This window comes from Sinocyclocheilus grahami, unplaced genomic scaffold (genome assembly GCF_001515645.1).
Source record: "Sinocyclocheilus grahami isolate Dianchi unplaced genomic scaffold, SAMN03320097.WGS_v1.1 scaffold9.1, whole genome shotgun sequence".
NCBI lineage: Eukaryota > Metazoa > Chordata > Actinopteri > Cypriniformes > Cyprinidae > Sinocyclocheilus > Sinocyclocheilus grahami.
Window position 1 is genome coordinate 2075893 of NW_015505188.1, and position 11607 is coordinate 2087499.

General features: G+C 34.9%; 1 protein-coding gene, 2 non-coding genes and 1 pseudogene across 3 annotated transcripts; all 4 read left to right on the forward strand.

Moving 5' to 3' along the window:
- The first annotated feature begins 2066 nt into the window (after nt 1–2066).
- LOC107591902 (methyltransferase-like protein 6) lies at nt 2067–4357 on the forward strand (annotated as a pseudogene).
- A 1015-nt stretch (nt 4358–5372) lies between these two features.
- trnae-cuc (transfer RNA glutamic acid (anticodon CUC)) lies at nt 5373–5444 on the forward strand. Its single transcript has one exon. It is a non-coding gene; the product is annotated as a tRNA-Glu (tRNA).
- Nucleotides 5445–8781: 3337 nt separating this feature from the next.
- On the forward strand, nt 8782–8863 carry trnas-aga (transfer RNA serine (anticodon AGA)). The gene has a single exon. It is a non-coding gene; the product is annotated as a tRNA-Ser (tRNA).
- LOC107592823 (protein C8orf37-like) lies at nt 8848–10178 on the forward strand. Its single transcript, XM_016282381.1, has 5 exons — nt 8848–9177; nt 9467–9563; nt 9717–9775; nt 9877–9942; nt 10079–10178. The coding sequence occupies exons 1-5, from the start codon at nt 9038–9040 to the stop codon at nt 10176–10178; spliced, it is 462 nt and encodes a 153-aa protein (XP_016137867.1). The 5' UTR covers nt 8848–9037.
- The last annotated feature ends 1429 nt before the right edge of the window (nt 10179–11607 follow it).

Here is an 11607-nt window from a genome sequence, read left to right on the forward strand (position 1 = left end):
TAATTTAAATGTATACTGTATATGCACATGAGAGAGGGGGCGCTCGTCATCCACACCATTGCAGGCATTGAGGATGCCCCATAAACCTCAGAGGGCACCCTTCACCCCCCTCGCGCCTGGTCTGGTGCTGGATTGAGGCTGAACTGTGTAAACGTGGGGCCGGGCATTTCAGATGATCTGTGGAATGTTTTTTTTTTAAAAGGGGGTCCGGGTACAGCACTGTATCATGGTTTGAATGTAGGTTTTTGAGACATTAAAGTAGAGTTGTTGTATAAACATCTGTATTTTTTTGGGCTGAGTAAATTAAAAATGAGCATGCTTACCGGCCACCGCGGACATTGCCTGCCGCCAGAGGCTGGGAGACTCCATGTTGATTGGTGTAAATGGCTAATGAACTGGCTTTCTTCATACTGGATGAACAACAACACTCTCGCTGCAACGTTTTAGTAACTTTTGTTCAGTTTTCTCCGAACAAAGTGTTGATTTGCCTGTCTATATAAACAGGATTTCCTGAATGGAACAAGCTTTCCATTGAAGCCAGCTGACCAGAAATCAAAAGCACCTGTATGTCAAATAAACAATATTGAGTTTGTATTCGTTTGTAATTTATTGTCACAACAAGCATGCATATACAACAAACACAACAGTAGCTTAGCCATAAATGATTGGTAATACATATCACTGTTTCAAGATACAAATCTGTGATATTTTCCATAGTTTGTAACTATGGACATTTAAATAGTAAAACCTGCACTTATAAAGGGGGTCCGGGTACAGCACTGTATCATGGTTTGAATGTAGGTTTTTGAGACATTAAAGTAGAGTTGTTGTATAAACATCTGTATTTTTTTGGGCTGAGTAAATTAAAAATGAGCATGCTTACTGGCCACCGTGGACATTGCCTGCCGCCAGAGGCTGGGAGACTGCATGTTGATTGGTGTAAATGGCTAATGAACTGGCTTTCTTCATACTGGATGAACAACAACACTCTCGCTGCAACGTTTTAGTAACTTTTGTTCCGTTTTCTCCGAACAAAGTGTTGATTTGCCTGTCTATATAAACAGGATTTCCTGAATGGAACAAGCTTTCCATTGAAGCCAGCTGACCAGAAATCAAAAGCACCTGTATGTCAAATAAACAATATTGAGTTTGTATTCGTTTGTAATTTATTGTCACAACAAGCATGCATATACAACAAACACAACAGTAGCTTAGCCATAAATGATTGGTAATACATATCACTGTTTCAAGATACAAATCTGTGATATTTTCCATAGTTTGTAACTATGGACATTTAAATAGTAAAACCTGCACTTACATTTCTCTGTGAATAATAGTATTAATACTCAAATAGATAGTTTGGAATATATATATTTTTTAACCTTTGTCTCTTATAGATAGATATAAGAGTCTCTTATCGTTTCTATAACAGGCAGTAAAAATGGTTTTCAAAACAGATAATAATGAAAAATGTTTCTTTAGCATCAAATCAGCATATTAATATGATTTCTAAAGAATCATGTGATACTGAAGAGTAATGACTGCTGAAATTCAGCTTTGCCATCACAGGAATAAATTACATTTTAAAGTATATTCACATAGAAAACAGTTATTTGAAATTGTAATAATACTTCACAATATTACTGATTTTACAGTATTTCTGATAAAATAAATGCAGCCTTGGTGAACATAAGAGGCTTTTAAAAACTTAAACAAATCTTGATTATTCCAAACAATTGACTGGTAAAATTATCATTTATGTTTATATTGTTATACACCACTTTTCTAAGATGCTGCTAAATTACATCAGCAATAACAATGGGCCTTTAAGAATAACATTTAAGGATAAATGAGTTTGTAAGAGTTCCAGTTGTATAAATACATATATTCAGAAAGGAAACATAAATGTAATAAGAGGAGAAATGGGCACTTAAAAAAAACACATTTTGTGCTATAAATTTCTGTTCTAAAATGTTTTCTGAAGTCTCCTTCCCTTGTTGTTTTGTTTAGAAGGTTAAAATGTTATCATAATAGGTTTGAAATGTTTCCACATACAAGAATTGCGTTTTATCATTGAGGTGGTTAGTTACGTGTAACATTTTAAAGTGCTGTGACTTTTATGATAGTAAAACGTCACAGCATCTAATTTGAAGTCGTTGTCTTAGTTTTAATCCTAAACTCAAACAGGAACTCAAACAGTCATGTCAGTGACAGGTGAGTTGGACTCGCTGGAATCCAGCCCTGCTTTTCCCCATCAGTCCACTTGTCTGAGAGAAAGGACACTGAACCCAGAAGAGCTGGAGAAACTCAGGACTGACCGAGTGTCGGACTTTAAGCAGCAGAAACTCGAAATGGATGCTCAGAAAAACTGAAAAACGTATTTTATAAAAGAAACACGACTAACTTTTTCAAAGACAGGCACTGGACTACAAGAGAGTTTGATGAACTGAAAAACTGCAGAGAGGTAAGAGATGTTCCATGCATTTGTTATAACATGTTTGAGTTTGTATTGATGAATGCAAATTAAATCTATTCTTTCAGTCTCAGGGGCAGAAGCTGGTGTTATTGGAGGCTGGCTGTGGGGTTGGAAACTGTATTTTCCCTCTTCTGGAAGAGGATCTGAATATCTTCATCTATGCCTGTGACTTCTCTCCACGAGCTGTTGAGTTTGTCAAGGTAAAAGTGACAAATTTGTGCTTCCTCTCACTTTAATGTAATAGGTCACCCTAAATTAATGTTAGCTGAAAATGTACTTACCCTCAGGCCATCCAAAGTGTAGTTTGTTTCTTCATCAGAACAGATTTGGAGAAATTTAGCATTACGTCACTTGCTCACCAATGGATCTTCTGTTGTGAATGGGTGCCGTCAGAATGAGAGTCCAAACAGCTGATAAAAACATCACAATAATGCGCAAGTAATCCACACAATTCCAATCCATCAATTAATATTTTGTGATGTGAAAAGCTGTGTGTTTGAAATAAATTTATCAAGATTTTTAACTTAAAACCATTGTTTCCAGCTAAAATAGTCCTCTATCGATAATATTGCTTCCTCTGGTGAAAAAGTAATCTCATCTGAATCAGAAGAAAAATAAGCATAGATCAACCGCTGTTTACAAGTGGAAACAGTCCAAAATGGTTCTAAATAAATATGATGTATTTTGATGTGAGAGGAGAAAATTGGATTATGGACTGATATTTTGACCAGAAGTGAGGGTTTGAGGTTAATATGCCTTAATGGTGGGTTTGTTTCGACAAACATGCTGTTTTTTACACTTCACAAGACATTAATTGACACGTGACAACAATTAATATCTGCTGTTTAGAATCTCATTCTGACGGCATCCATTTACTGTAGAGGATCCATTGGTGAGTAAGTCTCCAAATCTGTCCTGATGAAGAAACAAACACATTTACATCCTGGATAGCCTGAGGGTGAGTACATTTTCAGCAAATGTTCATTTTTTTAACTATTCAAACTATTCCCTAAAAACCTACATCCATCTGGTCAACCTTTTTCCAGTCTTATAATGTTGCACATTCATACACTGTTTTGCATGCATTCTGCCTTGATTTATGATTATTTATTATTATTACAGCAAATTGCCTTGTATTGCACCGAGCGATGCCAGTGTGACCTCACTAAGGACGAGCTCCAGGCCACCATACAAGTGGAGACGGTGGATGTAGCCACATTGATCTTTGTTCTGTCTGCAATTCTGACAAGATGCAGAAATCCCTGGAACAAATGTATAAGGTACTGCTGATCACATTTTGTAAGAATGAAACTCTTATCACAGTGCATCGACATTTTGTTAAACACAAGTAAACTTATAACTTATAAAGTGATTTTTCGTGTGTTTTTGCACACTTTCTTTGTGTTGTGAAGTAATTAATTTCTGCTTTCAAAACAAACTGACAGGTATTAAGACCAGGAGGTATTGTCCTCTTCAGGGACTACGGACTGTATGATCATGCCATGTTAAGGTTTAAGTCGGGCAATAAGCTGGGCGAGAATTTTTACACAAGACAGGATGGGACCCGTTCCTTTTTCTTCTCAAGAGGTCAGTGTAGCATTTGTTTCTTTTTAATCATCTGTTTTACTGCATTGAAGTTAATGTTTTATTTCAATTTTTTTTTTGGTATCCATCTCTTCTTCTCATAGAGTACTTGGCTGGTTTGTTCCAACAGGCAGGATTTGAGACTCTTGTTAACGAGTATGTGTTGAGAGAAACTGTGAATAAAAAAGAGGGTCTGTGTGTTCCCCGAGTATTCCTGCAGAGTAAATTTCGCAAACCTGTTCCATCATTATCACCAGCATAAAAAAAGTCACATTTTTGTAAATGTATTTTTCAAAATGCCATGCATTCATTTATTGTATTTCAGATAAATAGAATTTTCATTCAGGTGTTGTTGTTTTTTAAATCTCATAATGAAATAAAATCTGTATATTTTTCAATTGTTTGGTGAATTTCTTGATTTCAGACTTGAGAATAACATGCAAAGTTAGTGGTGTGCTGGACATTGTTTTATGTTTATTGTAGGGTGCAAAGTTGTATGTAATTATATCATAGATATATGTATATGAAACGGTCAATATATCGTCACTTACAATAAAAAGCAATGAGTTTCAATATGCCACAACATTATGCAGCCTCTGGTTGTAAAAACTGCAGAAATTTTAATTCCTGAAGAAATTGGATAAACTTTCACAGGTAAGAATGTGTTAGTTTGCGTTTTTACTGTGTATTAGCTCAATATTACAGTTTTTTTTTTACCTCTTAAATGCCGTGTTAGCTAATGGCTCTTGTATTGTGTAGTTTAGCAAAATCATCTGGTAAAGCAGATATAGATATTCATTCATGCATATAACTAGAGTTGCAGACATACTCTCGAGTGTTCACGCCACGGACCTGCTTTGACCAGTCCAATATGGCGAACAGCTCACGTATAGCGGCCCACAGAAACAGCCACTTTATTTTTTATGGAACGATATTCCGGACAATTTTCAAATAGAATAGCAAATTGTATTTTCAATTGCGTTTTCAATATGTGGACGCATAAATTGTGACATAATCCAAATGCAATTGCAAATCCTGCATTAGCGTTTGCATTTTCGCTTTCGCGAACGCACAGTGACTGCCACATTTCAAATGAAAAAGCAAAGTCCATTTGCAATTTGCTATTCTATTTGAAAATTGTCCGGAATATCGTTCCATAATTTTTAATGTTGTTTTCTTGATAACATATTGTGTGTTACTGTTCAGAAAAACACGGAACAAGTGGAGGGAAACGGGTCAAATCCATGGAATAAGAATTATGTCTATTTTGTCTTTACATATTTGATTACAAATATGAACTAGATTTACGCAGTCCCTGGTGGTCTAGTGGTTAGGATTCGGCGCTCTCACCGCCGCGGCCCGGGTTCGATTCCCGGTCAGGGAACAAGCTCTTTTTCCACTTGCGAAAACTGTTCATTTGTGAGGTCAAGTCTAGGAGTGACAAATAAAACGAAGATATAATCAGTTTAATAATTAAAAAAAAAAAAATTATGATTTTCAATTTTACGAAAATTCACTGTATTTATTTTCTAAATGCATGGTATTGATCTAAGCAAAATCTCAACTCGATCTTCCGGTGAAACGACAGATCTCGTCTCCATCCAATCAGCAAACGATGGATAGAATCAAATCCCCGCCCTATGTTTTTTTTCCCTTTTCGATCATCACGACTTTACAGAAACTGGTTTTGTGTATTTTTGAGGTTTTGAAGCCCCCCTGCAGTTAAGTGAGTGGAATTCACTGTGGTAAATATATCACTATCGTAATTACTGTGATTTAATTGAATTGAATTTTATATTTAGATTTTTTTGTTGTTGCTGTTTTCGTGTTTTAAATCAAATAAAATAAATCATTTCAATAGAAAAATAACTAGACATATTTAAAACTAACTAGACAATAACTAGACATATTTAAAACGAATTAAGTCAGGTTAAACGTAAAACAATAAAATAGTAAATAAATACATAATTTTAAATGCACATTTAAAATGGTCACCCCTGTTCCGACAGAACAAAACATGTTGGAATATTTAGTAATGTTGTTTTAATACTATGATTAGACATAATTAATAATGATAAATGCAGTGTGCTTATTTTTCTTCTGCGCATAAGCATAATTGACCGTAGCTGAATAATACATTATATTTATAAATAGTATTCATTGTTTTCTTCTTCGTCTTCTACTTTTAAATTTTTTTAAAAAGTGGTCAACCTCAACAAGGGTCATTTCTCAGTATGCGTTCTTGTCTTTACTTGGGTTCTTGTGGACTTCTGAAACGCCATCAGTCGTTGCCCAAGTACTGTTCCAAAGTTCACATCTAGTCAAGTCAATTCAAGTCCCCAGATGTGTTCTTGCTCCACCCCTTTTATCGAGGATGCATCAAGAGGTGACTTGTGCTGGTGCGATCTTGAGGCAGCATTAATCCCACAATGCATTTCGCACCAACCAGCGAGTGTTAATGGCGGAGGAGAAAAGGCGCATCATTTTCAAAATATTATTGATATTGTGTCATGAAATGTACTTTTAAGAGTTTTTCAGGCTGGAATGTAGTTGTTTATAACTCAAATCTGCAGTTTATTTGTAAAGATAGCGCCTACTTGAAAATTTGCTTCGCCGATTTCGGAGATGTGAGCTCCAGGCGATCACCGCGCGCTCATTGCTCATGTTTCCCGCTGAGAGCAGCCTGCCTCGGCTAGTCTTTCTGACATTTGCTACTAGCTCAGATGTCTCTGTAGTGGTTAAACATTATATATTGTAGGTGCCAGATACGGTTTGATGTCTTTTATTTTGAAATTGTCACTTCCAGTTTGTTACGTCATTTTGTATAGGTGCATATTACCTGTTAGTTTGGATGTGGATATCTTGGAGGAAGGGGGTGAGTAGCGGGGACGCTCACTTTCTGTTGACCGTTTCACTTTGTTTATTTAATTTTATTTTGTTTATCTTTTGTTTTCTATCTTACCGTCTTCATGCAACGTGTTGCTGTTCATTTCTATATTGTAATTAAAACCCTTTGCTATCGAAACGCGTCATGGATGTATTCCCACTACTTAGCCCCTTAGCGGGTACTGGCTGCCGCTATATATATAATTCCTTTTGGGGTATATCTAACAGGCAATCTTTGGTCTCATAAATGTATTATTTGTTCTTGGTCATATAGTTTTGGCTGAGCACAAAGTTTAGTTTCATAACTTTATATAGCCTATTTATTAGTGGTGTAATGTAACGAAGTAATAATACTTCATTACAGTACTTAAGTATTTTTTGCGAGTATCTGTACTTTACTTGAGTTTTTATATTTCAGCCAACTTTTACTTTTACTCCACTACATTTCCTAATTAAAATGTATACTTTTGCAAACATGGGACCGCGGATGTTTCATTTTCCACTCAAATCGAGTTTGGGGTGTGCGATACTGCATTGTCTGCGATAATATGGTAAGTGTTGTTGTAATGATGTGCGATCTGACATTATCATCAGATCACACTCAAGAGTGCACATGCACGTTGATTTATTAGTCTATTAAAACTCAAAATTCAAGGCATTCTAAATTGTAGATGGCAAAAATGCTTCTGTATGCTTTTTATATTTATATAATTTAATATAGTTAACTTAATCTATATCACACAAAGAGTACCGTTTTTCTGCAGATATCAGCATGAACACATTTAATACTTTATATTAAGTTCAATAAAGCAATAAGTGACTCACATTTTAGACATAATATTGCTTGTTTTTGCTCAATTTTGCCAACTGTATGTCCCCTCTGCGATACATAAACTGTGTAAATAATACATCTAAATGCTATTTCAGATGCAGATTCCAGAAATATTTTCTTATGTTGGAATGAAAGACACTAGTACCGGATGAAGTGCTTTTTATTCTTACCCAAAAATACAAAATGGAAGAAAGAGTTCATACTGAACACAATCTTGCTACTATGTGTATGAACATTTTGTGTATATATTTGCTTCTTTTCCATTTTGCACTTACTTGTACTTTTACTTTCAATACTTAAGTAGGCTACATTTAAGATTAAAAAAATACTTTTCGTACTTGAGTACAATAAATATCACATACTTTAAGACTTTTACTCAAGTAATATTCTAAACGGTGACTTCAACTTCTTCCAAATTCATTTTCTGGTAAGATATCTGTACTTTTACTCGAGTATGGCTTTCAGGTAGGCTACTTTATACACCACTGCTATTTATCTCACCGTCGTACAGCGCTGATGTAACGTTAGCATTCATTTGACTGAATTGTTTGCTTTTGTGTTTATTTCCTATTGTATAAGCCTCTTATATTTCATACGTTTAATGGCTATTATTGTTCATTAAAGCTGACATTTAACAAAAAGGCAGCGTAGTGTTTTATGTCATACATTTATACAGTGAAGATAATCAGAGTATATATATGCACATAATTGCCTGAACCACATTTTAATGTTTCATGTATTTGTGTGTGTTTTATATTGCATGGTAGCGTTTTATATTTCGTTTTGTTATAAGTATACAGTGAGTGAAGATAATCAAAGTATGTCCACGTTGCATGAACTACATTTTTGTGGCTATTAATATGTTTAAATGACAACGAAAAGAGGCAATGGTGTTTAATATCATATTTCGTCTTATTGTGAACCGGATTATCCAAGGCGAGATGAGAGACGTTATCAAGTACGCGTACTTCATACTAAGAAACGGTAAGCAGTAAGTATGCGAGTTGTCGTGGCCGAGTGGTTAAGGCGATGGACTAGAAATCCATTGGGGTCTCCCCGCGCAGGTTCGAATCCTGCCGACAACGAAGCTTTTTTTATTTTATTTTCAGAACCTTACGCAAACCGAAAGCGTCAGGTCAGCCTCCAGAGCACGTTGATTTTTTTTAGAATTCGACTACTTATATGGTTCATTTCTGAGCGGACTGCAAAGAAATTATCGTTTCTATGGTAACAAACGTAGCGTTCTCCACCGGATAATCATGGCGGATGATTTGGATGATTTACTTGATGAAGTCGAATCAAAGTTTTGTTGTAGCACGTCTGCGTCCAAACGATCAACTTACGCTTTAAACCAAACGGACCATAAATGTGCGAATCCTGAGGACAAGAAACAGTCAAGGTAATTTAGTAGGCTAGCGAGATTAGCACCCGAGCTAACGTAGCTAACGTTACATAAGCCAATTGTTTTAAAACTAAAACCTTTGCGCATACAGTCATTGCCTAACACTGTTGATGCGTTGTAGATGTACATAATGTATGTTAACAGCCTGACTAAAATCCTAAAAAGGTTTAGACAGGCTAACAAAACAGCCTCACATTGTTATAATGTATACATCGTCTCCAAGATCTTAACAAATCCAGATTCTGCCTAGACAAAGTCGTGACATTTCGACTTCCACTGTTTCCAGAAAACAACAAGGCAAAAAAGTTCAGCATGATAATGATGATATTGACGCTATGCTGCAGGAAATACTGGATGAGGATTATCAACCCATCAGCACTCATGTAAGTCAAATAACTGGACAAAACCTTGTCATGATCATTGAACAAGATAAAGATACTGTTCACTGTAAATATATATTTTTTTCAGTTTAATATTGCCAGTTGTTGTTTTTTACAGTGCACATTAATCATCTGTAAACTCTTGTGAACTAACAGGAACCCACTGCAGACAAGACTTCCACAAGTGATTCATGTTCTCAGACAATGTCCAAGAAGTACGTTTTTAGTTTGCATTGAAACATCCAAATATGCCTTTAGAAGTTCTACAGGAGAAATTGAGCCTTTCATGAAACACTGTCACTTTTTCTGCAAACAGATGCTGTCCAGTGTTTCTTGGTGGAAGCTCTGTACCTCACGGTGTTGGAACCAGCGTTTCTCAAAGGTGAAAATGAATTTAGAATCAATCTTGCCTGGACTTGAGGGCCACATGCATATTCTAATGACCACAATATTGGTCATGATAGTCACTTAGATGTGCAAATGTATTCTGTGTCTGTAACTGTGTCTTGTTCTTGAAGGGCCTGCAACCATTTAAGATGTACGTCTTGCGATTTCAGCGTAATCATGTTTGAGGATCACGAGTGGGACTCCTCCTGTGACTACTTATTTTTCAGGTGAGGTATGAGCAAACATATCAGGAGAGAACATCATTTGATCAGGAGAGGGCAGCATTGATCCATGTATCCCACTGTAGCAGATGAAGCAGTTTGTTCATTCATTATCAATTCACTGATATTCTTAGACTGCCTCAGGCAAGCTGGTCTTTGCACAGCATCAGCACGTTCAGTTAATTATGTCTTTGTTAGGCATCATGTTGCCTTCTTACAGATAAGCTTTATTAAATTTGTACATGCTGGTAAAGAAACACTTTTGGACAAGTGTTCAACAACACAACATGCAAGCATTTTAATGCGAACCCTGTTTTCCGCCGGACTGCGTCATTTCCTTATTATCTTCAGCGCTGTGTCTTGCAGCGTCTCACTCAACTTTAGCATCAAACAGACAGTGAATCATTTGCACTATGTCTTTTATGTTGTTTTCTTCCATATTTAGGCCGTGATGCACTTTGCTGAGTGCTCAGACACAGCCAAGTTCTCAAGTTCAAGGGTCTTTGTATTTTAATGATGTTCAAGCTTGCAACTTTAATTAGGAGAGAATGTGTTTGGAATTTGTCAATGAAGCTTTAGAAACTTGAACTTGAAACTTCCGCTTTTAAACGGGTGATAAATCAGCTCATCAAGAAACTATCTGTTCAGGATTGTAGCTGCATATATTGCTTGTATTACTTGCTGTAGTTTAAAGTAAAAGATGGAATAGCATGGAAAGAAACCTTTATACTTCTGAAATATAATTTCTTCCAAATATTTTATGGTTGACAGTCCATATCAGGAGTTTTTAACCATTTACAATAGATGCAGACTGTCTGCAAAAGACTTAAAGGGGGGGGGGGATTTTTTATTTATTTTTTAATCCTACAAATGTAAATAAAAATGGTCCATAAAATAGGCTTTCTTTTTTGTGCAAAATATAATTTTTTTTATTTATTTTTATTATTGTTACACTTATTGTTTTCATATTATTATTATTATTATTTTTATCATCAATAATTTTATTGGGATTATTTAATTTAAAAATATTGAGGGCACAAATTACTTGTTTTAATTATTTATTATGCATTTTATTTAATTAATTTAATACTATGGACACCCTTTTCTGTTATTTTTTCTATGAAGCATTTTATTTAGTATATTTAGGAAAATTTGAACACATATTTCTTTTATGAAGTATTTAATGGAGTGTATTTAATAAAAAAAAATATTTAGGACACAAATTTTAAATCCATTTAAATGTTTGTTATTGTTATTATTATTATTATTATTATTATTATTATTAATAATAATACTATTTATCAAGCATTTTGTTAAGTGTGTTAAAAAAATACCCATTTTGGAGAATTTTTCATATTGATTTTTTAAAATAAAAAATAAGATAATTTAATAAAAAAATATTGAGAACACATTTTTTTAACTTTATTTATTAATAATTA

Bases quoted from the DNA above. Each gene is read 5' to 3' on its own strand.
- LOC107592823 (XM_016282381.1), top strand. From the start codon at position 9,038: ATGGCGGATGATTTGGATGATTTACTTGATGAAGTCGAATCAAAGTTT. The intron at 9,178-9,466 runs GTAATTTAGTAG...CACTGTTTCCAG, and splicing joins GAGGACAAGAAACAGTCAAG to AAAACAACAAGGCAAAAAAG. The intron at 9,943-10,078 runs GTGAAAATGAAT...TTGTTCTTGAAG, and splicing joins GGAACCAGCGTTTCTCAAAG to GGCCTGCAACCATTTAAGAT.